Source organism: Heteronotia binoei, chromosome 11 (assembly GCF_032191835.1).
Source record: "Heteronotia binoei isolate CCM8104 ecotype False Entrance Well chromosome 11, APGP_CSIRO_Hbin_v1, whole genome shotgun sequence".
Classification (NCBI taxonomy): Eukaryota; Metazoa; Chordata; class Lepidosauria; order Squamata; family Gekkonidae; genus Heteronotia; species Heteronotia binoei.
In genome coordinates, this window is record NC_083233.1 from 4,632,276 (window position 1) to 4,648,652 (window position 16,377).

Sequence of the window (16,377 nt, forward strand, 5' to 3'; positions counted from 1 at the left end):
ACTGCCGGTTTACTAAGTGCAAGGTTTTTACATAGCCAAAGTGCCTGGCCAATTTAGATGAATGGCATAGTTGCAAGATTTCTTTTCTCAGGGTCATCGGGATGTATATGCTCGAACAACATGGGGTGGGGAAGCTGCGAGCGCTCTAGTCCCAGAGCCTCCACCACCTTGGGGGAGATTAGTTCTCGGTTACACCCCGAGTCTATGAGGGCTCAAATCTGTAGGAATCTTTTCAGTTTTGGGTTCAGCAGTTTCACCATCACAAAATACAGCTTTCCCGTGGTTCTCACCGTGAGTGGTGCCTTCTCCCGATCGACCTGCTGGTTGGCACCATTCAAAGCAGGTCGGAGTCGTTTCCCGCCGGCTCTTCTTCCCACGCGAGGTCGGCCAATTCGGCAGAAAGACGGACCTCTTCCTCCTGCAGCTCCTCCTGCACCATCAGCGCGCTGCTTTTCGCCACATCCTTAGGGCAGCCAGTGGGCTTCTTAGGCCCCGGGGTGCTCTGCCTGGTCAACCCTGGTGTCGGGGCGGCCCCCGCGGGTGGCTGAGGGCAGTTGGAGGCAAGGTGGTTTGGGTCGCCGCACCAGAAGCAGTGGCGGGGCCCCGCCGGGGCGGCCGCCGGCAGTTTTTTGGCTTTGGGAGGCTCGACCTTCCCAGGGGTGGTCTTGGGTGCTCCTTTGCCCGCTGCCAGTGCTTGGCGCAGCATTGCCACTCTCTTCAGGTTGGTTTCCACCTCTCCTGCGAGCTGAATCCACCCCACTAGCGTATCTGGGCTGGCTTGGGTGAGCGCCCGGTCCAGAATGCTAGGGTTCAGCCCGTTGGTGAAGTGTTCAATCTTCATTACCTCGTTCCAATTCCGGGCTCGGGCAGCGTTCGCCTGGAAATCTGCGGCGTACTCCCGGATGGATCAGGCCCCCTGCTTCATGTTCCGCAGCGCCGATAGCGCCTGGGCCTCCTGCAGGGGGTCCTCGTACTGGGTCTGTAGAGCTTGCATGAATGTGTTCACGAAGTGCAGGATCGGGCTGTTGGTCTCACACAGGCTCACATACCACTTCTTAGCAGCGCCCTGCAGTTTCGACCCCAGATAGTCAACTCGGCTCATCTCATCAGGGAACAGGTCTCCCCAATAGTACATGTAGCTATTTGCTTGGATTGCAAGGTAGTTTACTTCCTCCGGGTCCCCGTCGAAAGTTGCATCCAGCTCCCGGCCCCCCCCCCCCCAGGTCTCGTTGCCTGGCCGGGGCGAGGCCCGCCGGCGCTTGGGGCGCCGCCGGCGCTTGGGGTGCCGCAGGGGCGATGGGTGGAGGTTGGCTTGGGCGGCCCCGCCGGGCCTGGCTGTTGCTGGCGGGCCCCGGTTACCCCCAGCGCTCTCCCCAGCTGCGCGGTTAGGGTCTGCATTTGTTCCTTGAGGTCCTTCATCGCCCCGTCGACCTCGCGGCGGACCATCGATCGGAACATCTCGTAGTCCTCATCGTGCGGGTCCTTGGGCTTCGGCCCTCCGTCCTCAGCCCCACACTCCGCGCCTTCACTCCCGCTGCCGGGGGCTTGGGCCCCGGTCGCCTCGACTCCCTCGCCCGACTCGCCCGGGTTGGTAGCCGCGGCTTCGGCCAGTTGAACCCGCTTGGTGTGGCGGGTCATGATCGCCTCTCGGCGGATCGGTGCCTGGTCCATTAACGTGGTCGAGGTCCTCGGCTGGTATTGCCGGGGGGTGACCACCAGCTGGAACTGGGGAGGGGAGGCCGCGGTCCTTCTGGCAGTATGAATGTGCCAGGGTGTCTCGGCCCCCTCCGCTCTGGTTGGGAGTTCTCCGTTGTCTGGAGGCTGGTCGGTCATCGCCTTTTCAGTTGCCGGAAAGGTTGAACCCCAAGATAGGGAGTCCTTCAAAATGTCAAGTCAGCTGAATTCAATAACGAGTCTTTGGTTGAAACAAAGTAACTAGTTTATTGAAAGCAGAAATGAAGACCTTCCCAAGCCAAGGCCTTGGCGCTTAACACTCCCACAGACACCCAGCTTGAGAAGGCTCCACAATCTTGCTCCCATATCAGCATTTCAAAGCAGACTACACAACAAAGGCATAGCTAAGAGGAGGAGGGGGGGAGGAGGGGTAGCTAGCAGCATTCGGTGTTCAGTAAGCGCCCAGAATCCCTTGCTTCTGAACCAGAGTTGGACATCATGTTAATAACAATACAACAGACTTGACAATCTTCACACAGGAGTCGTTGACTGCCTCTTATTCTGTTTGTGTCTGATTATTACTGAACATGTGGGAAGAAGATGTCCTCTTTACAGGAAGGGAAAAAATAAATATCAGAGAGAGGTCTCTAAAAAAAAAAAGAGGAATGAAACAAATTGTCCTTGTTTGTTGTTTCCCTCCCGTGTTGCACAACAACTCTGTTCAGCCAAGAAAGTTTGAACTCTGCCTGCTTCAAGACATCAGTGGTCTTCGTGGAGCCGTGGGTGGAGATGAGGACCAATTGGCACAGGGCTTATTGGCTTATTTGAAAATTGTTCCCTGAAGAATGGTGAGTCACTGTTGATGGGGATTTTTTTTAGGGGGGGGGAGGGGATGAGATGGGTTTGCTGTATTAACTGGCTTTGTTTTCTAGCCCCTCACAGCTTGCCACTTGGAAGTGGGCCACTGAACATCCTGTTTTCATCCAGCTCTCTGCTTCCCTTGCGGTCCTCTGCACTTTCTCCCTCTCTGGCCACATGCAGCTGAAGGGCGAAGGTAAGGATCCAAAGAGCTGCTTTTTTATTTAAGATTCATCGCGGAGACCATGCTTTTGGTAACAGAGAGGTGTGATGATTTCCAGGTAAATGAAAAAAAAGCAGGATGGCAGAAGGTGGGACTGCAGAAAGAGCCTGCAAACACTACAGCTGACCACTGAGGTCTGTCTGAGAAAACAGGGATAGATGGAAGCAGGAGTGGACCTTCGCAATGGGATACTGGCCTCACTCACACATGGGTTTTTCTAATGAATGCTTTAAGGGCCAATGTTGGTTCCTGCTATGTGATTATCTTCATTATCTGGGTATTTTAGTTCATGTTTAAATTTGTTGATGTTAATGCTGGTTTTATTACATTGTTGATAGTGTTGACAGATCCTAGGAAACCTCCAGGCTGCCCAGGATACAGGTGGGTTTTCCCAGTAGGCTAAATAACATGCCTGCTGGGACTGATTCAGGCTATGAAGTTGGTGCAGAGTGGGGAGACCAAAGCCCCTTCTCCACTCTGAACCAGAGGCTATTTCCATGCACAGAACCCACAACCCATGTGCGTTTCCGTTGCATCTGAGGCAGGGGACCCGAGACTCTACCTGGGCACTAAGGTGTGCATCATCCCAAGCATAAGAGAGCAGAAAAGCAGGGCCTGAAGCCCAGGGCTCCCTCTTTGGATCCCACATCTGCTGAATGCTAGAATCTCTGTAATGATGCATTGAAACATGTACACCTCTAAGCCCTCTGTGTGGGCAGTTTGCATTGAGAATAGGAGAGGAGTTTGCATTTGTAAGTGTTCTACTGGTATTCTGTTGTCCTTTCATGTTATTTGATTGGTATTTTATGGTTTTGATATTTATCTGTAGAATAATAAAGGTGATGGGGACTGCAGGTAGGAGACAGGCTACCAAATTATTATTTCTCCAGATTGGAACTTACCTGTGAGATAGATCTTGTGACTGTTTATTAAATGACCAGTAATGAGGCCCATTGTGAAGAGAAACACAACGGGCACTAGAAATTTGCTGTGGGTGAATGTAATGGCCATGGCAGGGTGGGGCTGCGGAGGGAAGGGAAAGATAGAGGGAGGCAAAGTGTCTCAAGGAGGCAGCTGTTGGGAAGGGAAATTGAGAAAGTGGGGAAATGTGGGGTAGGTTATCAGAGAAGAAGGGTAGATTGAGAAAGAAGGAATGGGGGCAAAAGAGATGGCATGGATAACTTTCCATCTCCTCCCCCTTCTCTGCAGCCTTTATGTAGGAAAAGTGCAGTCTTTCTTTGCAGTGGAGACAATTGCAGCCTACATAATTCTCCTCTCCCCCTTTTGATCTGCACAACCGCTCTGTTGTTGGGCTCTCCTTCCTTGGAGGCTTTTAAACAGAGTCTAGATGGCCACCTGACAGCAATGAAGATCCTGTGAATTTAGGGGGAAGTGTTTGTGAGTTTCCTGCATTGTGCAGGGGGTTGGACTAGATGACCCTGGAGGTTCCTTCCAACTCTATGATTCCTGACTGTTAGAGCGGTTCCTTAGTGGAAGAGGCTTCCTCCTTGGGAGGTGGTGGGCTCTCCTTCCTTGGAGGTTTTTCAACAGAGTCTAGATGGCCACCTGACAGCAATGAAGATCCTGTGAATTTAGGGGGAGGGGCTTGTGAGTTTCCTGCATTGTGCAGGGGGTTGGACTAGATGACCCTGGAGGCCCCTTGCCACTCTAGGATTCTAGGATTCTGTGAGGCAGGTTAGGCTGAAAGACTGTAACTGGTCAGAAATCAACCAGTCAGTTTCCATAACAAGAAGCTGGGTGTAGCAGACCCTGCTCTGAAGTGCCAACTGCCATGCCACAGTGGGTGTCACTGGGGGGGAGGGTGACCTCAGTAGGATATAATGACTCAGTCTACATTTTTCTCCAGGGGAACTGATATCTGCCCATCTGGAGAGGAGTTGTAATTATCAGTGGTCTCCAGCTCTCACCTGGAGATTGGCAACAATGGTCCCCCATGAAGAAATGGCTGGTTTGGAGGGCAGAGTTTATGGCATTGTCCCTGTCTGAGTTCCCACTCCTCCTCAAACCCCACCCTCGCCAGGGTCCGCTCCTCAGATCTCCAGGAATTTTCCGAGTAACAATCAGATAGATTCCCTCTATATGAATATAGGTGAAGCTTTATTGAATTGCTACAGATACAGAACCCCTCTCATGGGAGAGAAGCATTGCGAAGAAGAAGAAGAAGATATTGGATTTATATCCCGCCCTCCACTCCGAGGAGTCTCAGAGCGGCTCACAATCTCCTTTCCCTTCCTCCCCCACAACAGACACCCTGTGAGGTGGGTGGGGCTGGAGAGGGCTCTCACAGCAGCTGCCCTTTCAAGGACAACCTCTGCCAGGGCTATGGCTGACCCAAGGCCATGCTAGCAGGTGCAAGTGGAGGAGTGGGGAATCAAACCCGGTTCTCCCAGATAACAGTCCGCGCACTTAACCACTACACCAAACTAAGAATGAAAGTAATCAATACAGACAGTCCTAAAATTCCCCAAGCTCCGAACTCCCCCCTCCCAGACCTCTCTAACATAAACACTTGAAAAAGCAGTTACTGTAAGGTTTTGTCCAAAATTTGTCACAAGACTTCTTGAGTAAATGCAAGAGAAGAATCAGATAGCAAACACTGTAGCAAATACACACAAGACAACTTGTCTTGCCAGACTGTCGATAAGCCAGAGTTACAGCCCAAATATAGATTACAGGTTAACGGCCCATCATTCCTCCTGTCTAACCGTCTCCTGCTCAAAAGCCTTTGAATTAGTTCCCAGACCACGGTGTTATTTTTCTTCAAGATCACATTCCAGTTTTGCAGACATTTTCAGTTGGTACCTATCTTCCATTACCAGGGAGACAAGATTAGGCCCTTGCTTCCCACAATAGGTTACCCTGTATTAAGGCCTCATACGTTATCAATACTATTCTACATAAATCCATAAGAGAGCATAATGAATATATATAAAGGTTAGTAAATATTGATGTTATAATAAAGGGGTTAGTGCAGTCATGAATACATGTACCTAAACACATATATGAATACAACAATATAGTAGTGGGTATATGAATATGCTTGGTATAATTAACCACTCACCAGCAATGACAAAAATATTAGGAAAATCAATAGCCTGTTACTGAACTACAAGGTTGAAACAAATCCTTGCCAGGGACTTGACAGTTACTCTCTAATGTAAACAGCAGGATATAATTCAGAGCAATCACAAGATGTTGTCTTGAAGGATGTGTCTTTCCTTTCCCCAGATGGTGCACGGAGGAGCAATTTGCAAGATGATGTGCCCAGGCCCAGGCCCCAGGGCAATTCACAAAAGAATGCTTTAACGTTCCTTCCCAACCATTCTCAAGGACATACAAGGTTCAGACAACACAACACAACACTAAACCTAAAGCAAAAGCAAAAGAAATAATATGGAAAAAAACATGGCATGAATTCTGACACCCTCTCTCCATCCCAGCTAACCTACCTTTATCTGTCCCTCTGACTTCAGCTTTCCATCTCCTCCCCCCTCCCTGCAGCCTTTACCTAGGAAAATAACAGTCTTTCTCGGCAGTGGGGACCAAAGTAGCTTACATCATTTTCCTCTTCCCCTTTTGATCTGCACAACGGCCCTGTCAGGTAGGTTAGGCTGGAAGTATGTGGGTGGTACAAAATCACCCAGTCAGCTTCCATAGTAGGAACCTGGGTCTGGCAGACCCTGCTCCGAAGCTCTTACTGCTACACCACACTGGCTGTCATAGGGGGACTGCTGCTGATCAGTAGTAAGCATTTAGGCCTAGTTAAAGTCATGCCAGTCAGATGGCATCAAGTCACTCAGAGGGAGCTGCCAGGCCTAGAGTAGCCAACCTCCAGGCAGAGCCTGAAGATCTCCTCGTATCACAACTGAACTCCAGACAACAGCTGTCTCTCCCCCTGAAGAAAATAACTGCTTTGGAGGGTGGACTCTATGGTGTTATATTCAGCTAGGGCCTCTCCCCTCCTCAAAGTCTTGGTTCCATAGACTCCACCACAAAATTTCCAGGAATTTCCCAACCTGGAGCTGGCAACTCTAGTCAGGACTGATCCCACTGAGTTCCTTCTCAAAGGCCAATAAAGGCCTGGAAAGGGCCTCCCCCCATACCTTTTACTGAATAACCAAGCTTGGTTGGCTAGCAACAGGCACTGATGGGAAAATGAGTTGCCAGTGAAAGCAGCTTCCCCAGTGGCCCAATCTTAAACACAGGACTCCATGTTCTCTCTCTTTCTCTCTCTCCATACCTAGAATCACTGTTGTTCTGCTGCCAAGGGGTGCCATTTTTGTTGTCTGTGTCTCTGACTGTTTGGTTCCCCAGAGGAGGAGGGGAAAGATCCCTCTAGCAATTAAGGGAAGGCTTTCTATGGCTGTTTCCCTCCTCCTCTCTCCCTCAGCCAATCAAGAGAAGGTTTACTTTCTCTCCACTGCAAAGCAGTGCCTCAGTCCTTCAGCCAATGGAATGCAACAGATGCTGAGTGGCAGTTGACAGCTCAATGGCTGATGGAGTGCACACCACAGACAATAGGAGACCTGGATCTGAGCTTTTAAAGAATAAAGGATACTGATGTCACTGGTGACCAGCCCAGACTAAAACTACCCTTTAACTTATTTGTTGATTTAATTTTTAGAGGTGGCCCTGCCTGCACTTCAGGCTCAGGGTGAGTTTCAACATGATTAAAACATGCACCATAATTGAAATATAACACAACCTTAAAATCTATGAAATTATTAATCAGTTCATAAAACATTGCTAAAAAATTAGATGGCATCTGCTGTGCAATTCAAAGTCCCAAGGGATTCCAATTGCGGGTAGCCATAGATGGCATAGTGCAAAGCTGAGAAAGTCAGGCATGATGGGGAAACCAAGGCAGAGCAGGGGAGGCCAGTGTGGATGAATTGCGGAACCCCCTTTTTACAGGCCCTGCAGAACTGCGTGAACCCCCCCAGGGCAGAGGTGAGAGGGCTCTGCCTCTGGTCATCTTTTGGGCCAGGGATCACCAGCAGAGCCTTTTGAGGGACATGATTCTGTAGGTATACTATACCAAAATACCAATACTGAATATATAATAGCAGGGATTTTTTGGTAGGAAAAAGCCCAGCAGGAGCTCATTTGCCTATTAGGCCACACACCCCTGACAGCACCATTATTTCACACAGGGCTTTTTAAAGAAAAGGCCCAGCGGGGACTCATTTGCATATAAGGCTACACCCCTGATGCCAAGCCAGCCGGAACTGCGTTCCTGCTCAGAAAAGGCCTGTATAATAGGATTATCCCCAATTCTCAAGTAAATTTTCTAGTATCATATGAAATCAAATATTTCAATTTTAAATCATCCTTAAGAAAACAGGCCCAAATAAATGTATCAGATTCATAATTTCCATAATGGAATGTCTTGGTGAGTACTACGTCATCCATATAAAAACAAATTTTAGAGATCGGATTCTGAAACTTAACACCAAAAACCTTTCCATTGTCCCTGATAGCAATTGCTAGTGGTTCTATGGTCAAGACAAACAAAAGGGACGAGAGGGGGCTGTCCTGGCACACGCCTCTGGAAAGGGGGAAATTCTCTGATTTATTGCCATAAGTGAGGACTCTTGCCCATAGATTGATACATAAGTGGTATCCAATTTCCAAATTTCTGTCCTATACCAAATCTTTCTATACAAGATAGTCATGTTCAAACCTATCAAAACCTTTTCTGCATTGAGAAAAAGAAGCATGATTTTGTCCTGAATAAGTTGCTCTTTATGTATTACATTTATAACCCTCCTGATATTTCCAAGCATCTGTCTTTTCCCCAAGAACTGTTTTTGGTCTTGATCAGTATATTTAGTAACAACTTTATCCAGTCTCTTAGCTCGCATAGATGGCCATATTTTGATGCGTCTTCTCACTGTTATACCAATGGCTTCCTGGTTTCATTTATGGAATCCCATGGTCTGATGGACGAAAACCACCTTGCAAGTTAATGCTGGTCGGGTGCCAGTGAAGAGTGTGTAGTTCTAACAGGAGGACCTACAGTGAGGCACTTGCCTCAGGTATCTGCCATTCTTATCCACCGCCTCTGTCCACTGAGAGCACATGCCTGTTCTCCAGTAAAAAAATGATCTACATCACTTCTTGCAATTGTTGTGTTAAAGTGCATTTAGGTAGGAAAAATCCAATGCATGGTTATAAGGTGGAGAAGACTTGTCTTAGCAGTAGTATGTGTGAAAAGGATCTAGGGGAATTAGTGGACCATATGCTGAATATGAGCCAACAGTGTGATGCGGTGGCTAAAAGGGCAAATGCAATTTTGGGCTGTATCAACAGAAGTATAGTGTCCAGATCACGGGATGTGATGGTATCGCTTTACTCTGCTCTGGTAAAACCTCACCTGGAATATTGTGTTCAGTTTTGGGCACCACATTTTAAGAAGGATATAGACAAGGTGGAACAGGTCCAGAAGAGGGCGATGAAGATGGTGAGGGGTCTGGAGACCAAGTCCTATGAGGAAAGGCTGAAGGAGCTGGGGATGTTTATCCTGGAGAGGAGGCAGCTGAGAGGTGGTAGGATCACCATCTTCAAGTACTTGAAGGGCTGCCATATAGAGGATGTTGTGGAATTGTTTTCTGTGGCCCCAGAAGGTAGGACCAGAACCAAGGGGTTGAAATTAAATCAAAAGTTTCCGACTCAACATTAGGAAGAACTTCCTGACCATTAGAGCGATTCCTTAGTAGAACAGGCTTCCTTGGGAGGTGGTGGGCTCTCCTTCCTTGGAGGTTTTTAAACAGAGGCTAGATGGCCATCTGACAGCAATGCTGATTCTGTGGACTTAGGCAGATCATGAGAAGGAGGGCAGGAAGGGTTGCATCAGTACTTAGTTCTCATGGCCCTTTCTGACATGGCCAGGGAAATGCTGATCGTCACTTTGGGGTCAACAAGCAGTTTGGCCAGGGATCCTAGAGGGCCATCTGACAGCAATGAGGATCCTGTGAATTTAGGGGGAGGTGTTTGTGAGTTTCCTGCATTGTGCAGGGGGTTGGAAAGACCTTTCAACTCTGTGATTCTGTGATTCTAATCAAGACAACGGAAGCTTGATGGCTGTGTCCTTTCTCTTTCTGCTAGGCTAGCCACAAGATGGAGAGCACTAAAGAAAAGATCGTCCTGAACGTTGGAGGCATCAGACATGAGACCTACTGCAGCACCCTCAAAGCCTTCCCAGGCACCAAGCTGTGCCAGCTCACGGAGCCCCAGAGCCATGCGAAGTTCGACTATGACCCTGGCACCAATGAGTTTTTCTTTGATAGAAGCAACAGGGTCTTTGGTAATGTGTTGAACTACTACAGAACCAAGCACCTCCACTGTCCGGCAGAGGTCTGTAAGTCCTTCTGGGAGGAGGAGCTGCTCTTCTGGGAAATCCCTCACACCACGCTGGCCCCCTGCTGCTGGATGAAGCTGGGCAACACCCAAGGCCCAGAGGAGGAGTTTCTTCTCAGGAGCGACAGCGATAACCATGATGGAGACAGCTTGGCTCTCCTGGGCCGGGTGGAAAGAAGGGATTACCACTTGTGGGCTCGGTGGCAGCCCAAAATATGGGCTCTCTTTGACAAGCCCTATTCCTCTGCAGCAGCCATGGTAAGGAAGGCTTCTAAATGATCTCTCAGCATGGGAAGGTCTGCCAGAGCCCTGGGAATGGGGGAATCCAAACAAATAATAACACAAGAAGAGCCCTTTGGGATCAGACCAATGGTTCTCTAGTCCAGCATTCTGTTGCACACAGTAGCCGGTCAGTTCCTCTGGAGGGCCAAAAACAGGCTGGGCTGAATCTACGTATTTTTTGAGGGGCTGGCAAAACCGAAAAATGGTGCCCCCACTCAAAAAATGGGAGGCATGTGATCTGCCTCCCCCCCCCCCATTTAAACACCCCAGGTGGGTGTTTAAATGGGGAGGGAAGCTGGAGGGCTGCCTTTGCCATCTCCCCATCTCGTGAAGAGACAGCAAAGGCAGGCAATCTGCTTCCCTCTCCCCATTGAAACACCCTGGGTGTTTATATGGGGAGGGAAGCCACGGGCTTGCCTTTGCCACCTCCCTGCCTCATTAGGAGATGGCAAAGGCAGATGATCTGCCTTCCTCCCCCCCCCCCCTTTAAACACCCTGGCAAGGTGTTTAAATGGGGAGAGGGAAGCAGATTGCCTGCCTTTGCCATCTCCCCACAGGGTTGAGAGGTGGCAAAAGCAGGCCTCTAGCTTCCCTCCCCATTTAAACACCCCACTGGGAAACCTCAGGCCTGCAAAAGCATGCAAACTGCCTTCCCTTCCCCATTTAAACACCCCGGTGGGGTGTTTATATGGGGAGGGGAGTCACAGAGCTGCCTTTGCTGCCTCCCTGCCTTGCAGAGAGATGGCAAAAGCAGACAATCTTTCTCCCCTTGCCGGGGGGGGGGGGTGCCCAGGGCTAGTGCCCCCTCTCCCCCCACCCCCAGATCTGGCCCTGGAGCTGAGGCCTTCCCCGGATGAGGCGTCCTGGTTCTGGGATCCAGAGGTTTAGTGCCTCTGAATGTGGAGGTCCCTCTCTGTTACCCTGGCCCAAAGCCATAGATAGACTCATCCTCCATGAATCTATCTAACTCCCTTTTAAAGCTGTCTGTTCCCATGGCCATCACTATACCCTCTGGCAACAGATTACACCTTTCAATCACTCTGGGTAAAGTAGTAGTTTTGTTTGTCTGCCCTGCACCTCCTGCGCATCAGCTTCATTGGATGCCCTGTAGTTCTGGTATTTTTGAAGAGGGAAAGAAAATTATGTGTGTCAGCTCTCTCCATCCCAGGCATAGTTTTTCCAGCCTTCCTTGTGCCCCGCACTTAGTCCTCTCTTTTCTTAAGATAACAAGTTTTATTTATTTTTTCTGCAAACTACATAATGCAAGCAATAAGGGAAAGGGTTGTGGGATACAGGATGGGACAAGAGCATTATAAGTTCTACATATAATTATCTTTTCTCTCAAAATCATCACCAGTAAGTCTTAATCATGTCATTATAAATTTTGCACACATTTTCAATATTTAGTAAAACATCTCTATCTCAAGTTCAAATATTTCTTCTGGACCTCCAACACTTAAAGACAATATATGTTTTATTTCTGTTACAAACTTTATATTATAAAATCTAGGCATACTGGTCCTTAAAAATAATTCAATAATAAAGTATTACTTCTTTTCTCTGTCTAATAAATCGTATTCTTATCTTGATCTTATTAACTCAATATATTTCTCATTTTATTTGTTTCTTTCTTTTTTCTTTTTGAAGATCTTCCAATTTTTAGCCAGTCCTAATAACACATGTCTGTCAAAATTTTCTGGGCTATTGTATTTCTTTTTCTCTTCTACAGCTGTGGCGCTCTCCTGTGTTTGTTTCACTCCTACTGCTTCAACAGACTGTTGGGCTTTCATTTTCTTTCTCTCATCATCATCTAATGTGCTGGCATTATCTTCTCCTTTCTGTTCCGCTTTTGGGATCTTTAAGAGACGCTCCTCCTCTTCCTTTCTGATAAGGTGTTCTTTCTTCACCACCGACTCCATTTTAAAATGATTCTCATATTGCTGGGCTTCTTCTTTTCCCATCATCTCTGTCTTCTGGTCTCCTGATATTATCTGGTTTGTTACATCCTGTGGCTCACTTGTACTTTCAGTAATATTGCTAGCTGTCGGGTCATCTATCAGATTGAGGCACTCATGCAAAGACTTTTGCAGAGCTTGCATCCTATTCATGAAAGTGTCCCGAAAAATTTCTAAAACCACATTTATGTCCCATTCCGATTCTACCTTCGACCCCATCATGTCCATTCAATAAGGGAAAAGAGCTGTGAGAGCTTGTACCAATCAAAGGACCTTCTGCCAGTTCTTCTCTTTTACAATATTTCCACTTTTCACTTTTATTTCAGTTTAAGTCTTTAAATCAGTCCACTTTATATTCGCCAATCAAAATCCAATGTTTCACTTTATTTTTCCTCCAGTCATCAAAACAGATTTTTGTTTTTCTTCCATCTCAAGCCCCCTTTTTAGACTTTGAAGTCTTTTAACACTGAAAAGGGGGGGCTGAGGGGGGTTAGTGATGTCACTCCTCCCCTCTTTCTTCACTTTTCTCCCAATTCAAAGCAGCTAATGGAGTTTTTTTTCCTTGCAAACAGACAGATACTTCAGTGACTTACTTGTAGATGCTTCATTCAGTGTAGAATATTATTATTTAATCTTCATTGCTCTTGGACTAACGAGCAGTTGACTTCTAGTGCCATTACGAAAATGGGACCGCACGGTGGAGCTGGAGGCAAAGAAGGTGCTACGAATCCCGCACCTGTCAGAATTCTACGCCACCATCGTGCCTCTTGGTGCCAGAGATCCTTACCGGGTCTCCGGTAGAGTGGCTCAGAAGAGCTGCCGGGAGACATTCGGCAAACCCTGAAGCTCATGTGACCCGGAAGCCTAGTCCTCTCTTTCCTAAACTGCAAAGCCCCCGACTCTTCAGCCTTTCCTCAGAGGGAAGGGGCTCCAGCCCCCTCGTCATCTGGGTCACCTTCTTCTGTACTTTGGACTGTTGGCTGCCCTGAGTCCGCTTGCGGAGAGGGCGGGGTATAAATTAAAGGTAATAAATAATAATACTTTCTCCATCTCTGCAAACCAGGAGCATATTAAGCCAGGCCATTCACCAAGGGGTGGCCTCCCTGAACTTTAGCCCCACAACAGCCCTGCGAGGAAGGTTAGACCTGCGAGGCAGGATGACTGGCCTGTGGTCCCCCAGGGCTGCGGTGAGATTGAAGGTGAGGTCCCTGCCATCAAAGTTCAATGCAGGATGAAACCATCTGCTCACTGGCTTACCCAGACCACAGAACTGGTCCCAGCCTCGGGGACTTCTCAGCTGGTTTGTATAGGAGCAGCAAGACACGCAAGGCAGAGGCAGAAGCAGCGGGCTGGCAGGCAGCGGCCTCTCTTCATGGTCTGGAATCATCCCCTCTTCCAGTTGGGTGCCAGGGTGAAGTGTGCAGACTCTTATCTGGGAGAACCGGGTTTGATTCCCCACTCCTCCACTTGCGGCTTCTGGAATAGTCGGGTGAGCTATAACTCTCACAGAGTTGTCTTTGAAAGGGCAGCTTCTCTGTGAGAGCTCTCTCAGCCCCACCTACCTCACAGGGTGTCTGTTGTGGGGGGGAGGGGAGGGAAAGGAGATTGTGTCTGCTCTGAGAATCTGAGATTCGGAGTATAGGGCAGGATATAAATCCAATATCATCATCTTCTTCTTCTTCCACTGACAGGGGGGAATTCAGGCTGAGGGTCGAGCCTTGCATGGGAAGTCAACTAATCAGAAGTAGTAATGGTGATGCAATTCTAAATTGAGGGGGTTTAGGGGGAAAACTGGACTCTTTTGTGAGTGGAGCCCACATGTCCTCTGAATTCCAGACTCTGCTTGTAATGGGTTCATGTGAGACCACTCTTCTAGGCTGTTTTCCCCCTCCCAGATTTACCCTTGTAAAGAACAATTAATAGCAGGGAGGCCATTCTAGAGGCCACTGTTGCTGTGGAGCCTGGGAAAGGTTTGCAGTTCTTCTGGCCTAAAAGACTGAATCAGGAAGCAACGGAAACTACATTTCCCGTGGAGGTACCCTTGAAGGTAACGCAGGCTCTAAATGAGTGCAGAACACTGCAGCTCACATATTGCTGGGAGTACCCAAGAGCACTTCTATTGCATCAGTCCCAGGATCATAGTATTGGCTGCCTCTAAATCTAGGTTCACTTCAAGGTGCTGATGTTTCCCATTTGTCTGGGAGCTCCCTCAGGGTCAGGAAGAGAACTCTCAGGACAACCCCCAAACTCCTCCCTCTAAGACAGGTTGAAAAGATTGAGACAAGTATAAGAGGGTGGAAAGGGGATCTCATGCACCAGTACTTGAAGGTTTCATTGGCTGGCCTAGCAAGTTCCCCACACCCGTCTGCACACCCGTGTTCCCCACACCCGTCTTCTCCTCTAGTCTGGAGCACTCAGGGCCAGCAGCACCATCCAGGCATCTATTCCCCACTTTTGGACACCATCGGCTGAGGCCACAACAGCAGAGGACATTCAAACACCTTGTTCTAGGGAAACCTTGAGGTTGGGTGATGGGGGCTGAAGAAAAGTGGAGGACTAGCATTTGGCATTCGCTGTTCTAATGGGTTTTCCCATCTCTTTGCAGTGCTTGATGACAATTTCCCTGCTGTTCAGTGTTGGCATCCTCATTCTCTTTTTCATAGAACCAAAGACCTACGTAGATATCAGCCAATATGAGGATTCCAGAGGCGATGACACATTCCATATTGCTCCAAGAGCTTCTTTCCAAGAGGCCACCCACTTGCTCTATGGAGAGCTCTTCTGCATCCTCTGGTTCACATTTGAGTTTTCCATGCGACTCATATTCTGCCCAGACAAAAAGAAATTCCTAACAAACCCTTTAAATATTACTGATTTCCTTTCCCTGTTTCCAGTTTACATTGAGCTCTTCTTAACTGCCCACTTGGATAAAATGCTGCACGTCTTACTCTGGCTGGGTCTGCTCCGGACCCTCTACATTGTCAAGCTCTTGAAGATCTTCAGGCTCCTGGAGACCCCTCTGATGCTGCAGATTCTGCCTTTTGCCTTCCAGTCCATCTTGAAAGAGGCCTTCATCCTCCTGATGGTTTTTACCTTTGAAGTCCTTTTCTTTGGTGCCCTCTGTTATCACGCCGACCTCCATGAACCGGACTCCCACTTTGATGGAATGATCTCTTCCTTCTACTGGGCAGCAATCACCTTAACCATGGTTGGCTACGGAGACATCTATGCCATCTCCAAATTTGGCAAAGTAATCGCCTGCTGCACAGCAATCTGCGGCATCCTGACCATCATCATCCCCCTCCCCATCCTTTTGGTCAGGTTCCAGAACTATTATGCCACCGCCCTGCTGAAGGAGAAGTTGAAAAGCAGCAAGAGGAACAATTAAGAGAGCCCCAGAACAGCATCTTCCCTAGAAGACTGCAGATTTATACCCCGCCCTTCTCTCTGAATCACAATCTCCTTTATCTCCTTCCCCCGCAACCAGGGCCGGCTCACCCACTAAGCAAACTCGGCATTTGCCTAGGGCGCCAGGAGGGTGGGGGTGCCAAATTGGGCTCCCCCTCTTCCGGTGGCCCAGGCAAGCACCTAGTTTGCTTGCCTCCTCCACCTGTACGCCCGCCATCGCAGCCGCCCATCCTTTGCCACGCTGTGGTCCGTCCCACCCCTCCAGGTGCCGCGCCAAGGCATGGCAGCCCTCCTGCACCCTGTCCCGTACTGTTGCTGCCCACCCGTGTGATCACAGCGCGCCCTGCCAGTCCCAACACAGCGTGCATCTTATCGTTTGAAGAATGCGCTGGTGAAGGTTTGGCTCCCCCTCCCTTCTGGTTCCAGAAAGGAGCAGGGGGAAGCCTCAGCGCATTCTTCTGAAGATAAGATGCATGCCGTGTTGGGGCTCTCAGGGCCCTGGCACAGCGCTGTGATCACACAGGCGGGTGGTGACAGAATGTGACAGGAAAGGAAAGGAAGGGGGGCGGGAGGGGGCATCTCGGTGTGGCACCTGGG

At 48.9% G+C, this 16,377-nt stretch overlaps 1 protein-coding gene across 1 annotated transcript; it reads left to right on the forward strand.

The window, feature by feature from the left end:
- The first annotated feature begins 2,641 nt into the window (after positions 1 to 2,641).
- Positions 2,642 to 15,761, forward strand: LOC132579221 (potassium voltage-gated channel subfamily C member 1-like). The gene is made up of 3 exons (XM_060249456.1): positions 2,642 to 2,728; positions 9,884 to 10,393; positions 14,978 to 15,761. Exons 2-3 carry the CDS (start codon positions 9,896 to 9,898, stop codon positions 15,758 to 15,760), a joined length of 1,281 nt encoding a protein of 426 aa, XP_060105439.1. The 5' UTR covers positions 2,642 to 2,728; positions 9,884 to 9,895; the 3' UTR covers position 15,761.
- Positions 15,762 to 16,377: the final 616 nt, after the last annotated feature.

Bases quoted from the DNA above. Each gene is read 5' to 3' on its own strand.
- LOC132579221 (XM_060249456.1), top strand. From the start codon at position 9,896: ATGGAGAGCACTAAAGAAAAGATCGTCCTGAACGTTGGAGGCATCAGA. The intron at 10,394-14,977 runs GTAAGGAAGGCT...ATCTCTTTGCAG, and splicing joins ATTCCTCTGCAGCAGCCATG to TGCTTGATGACAATTTCCCT.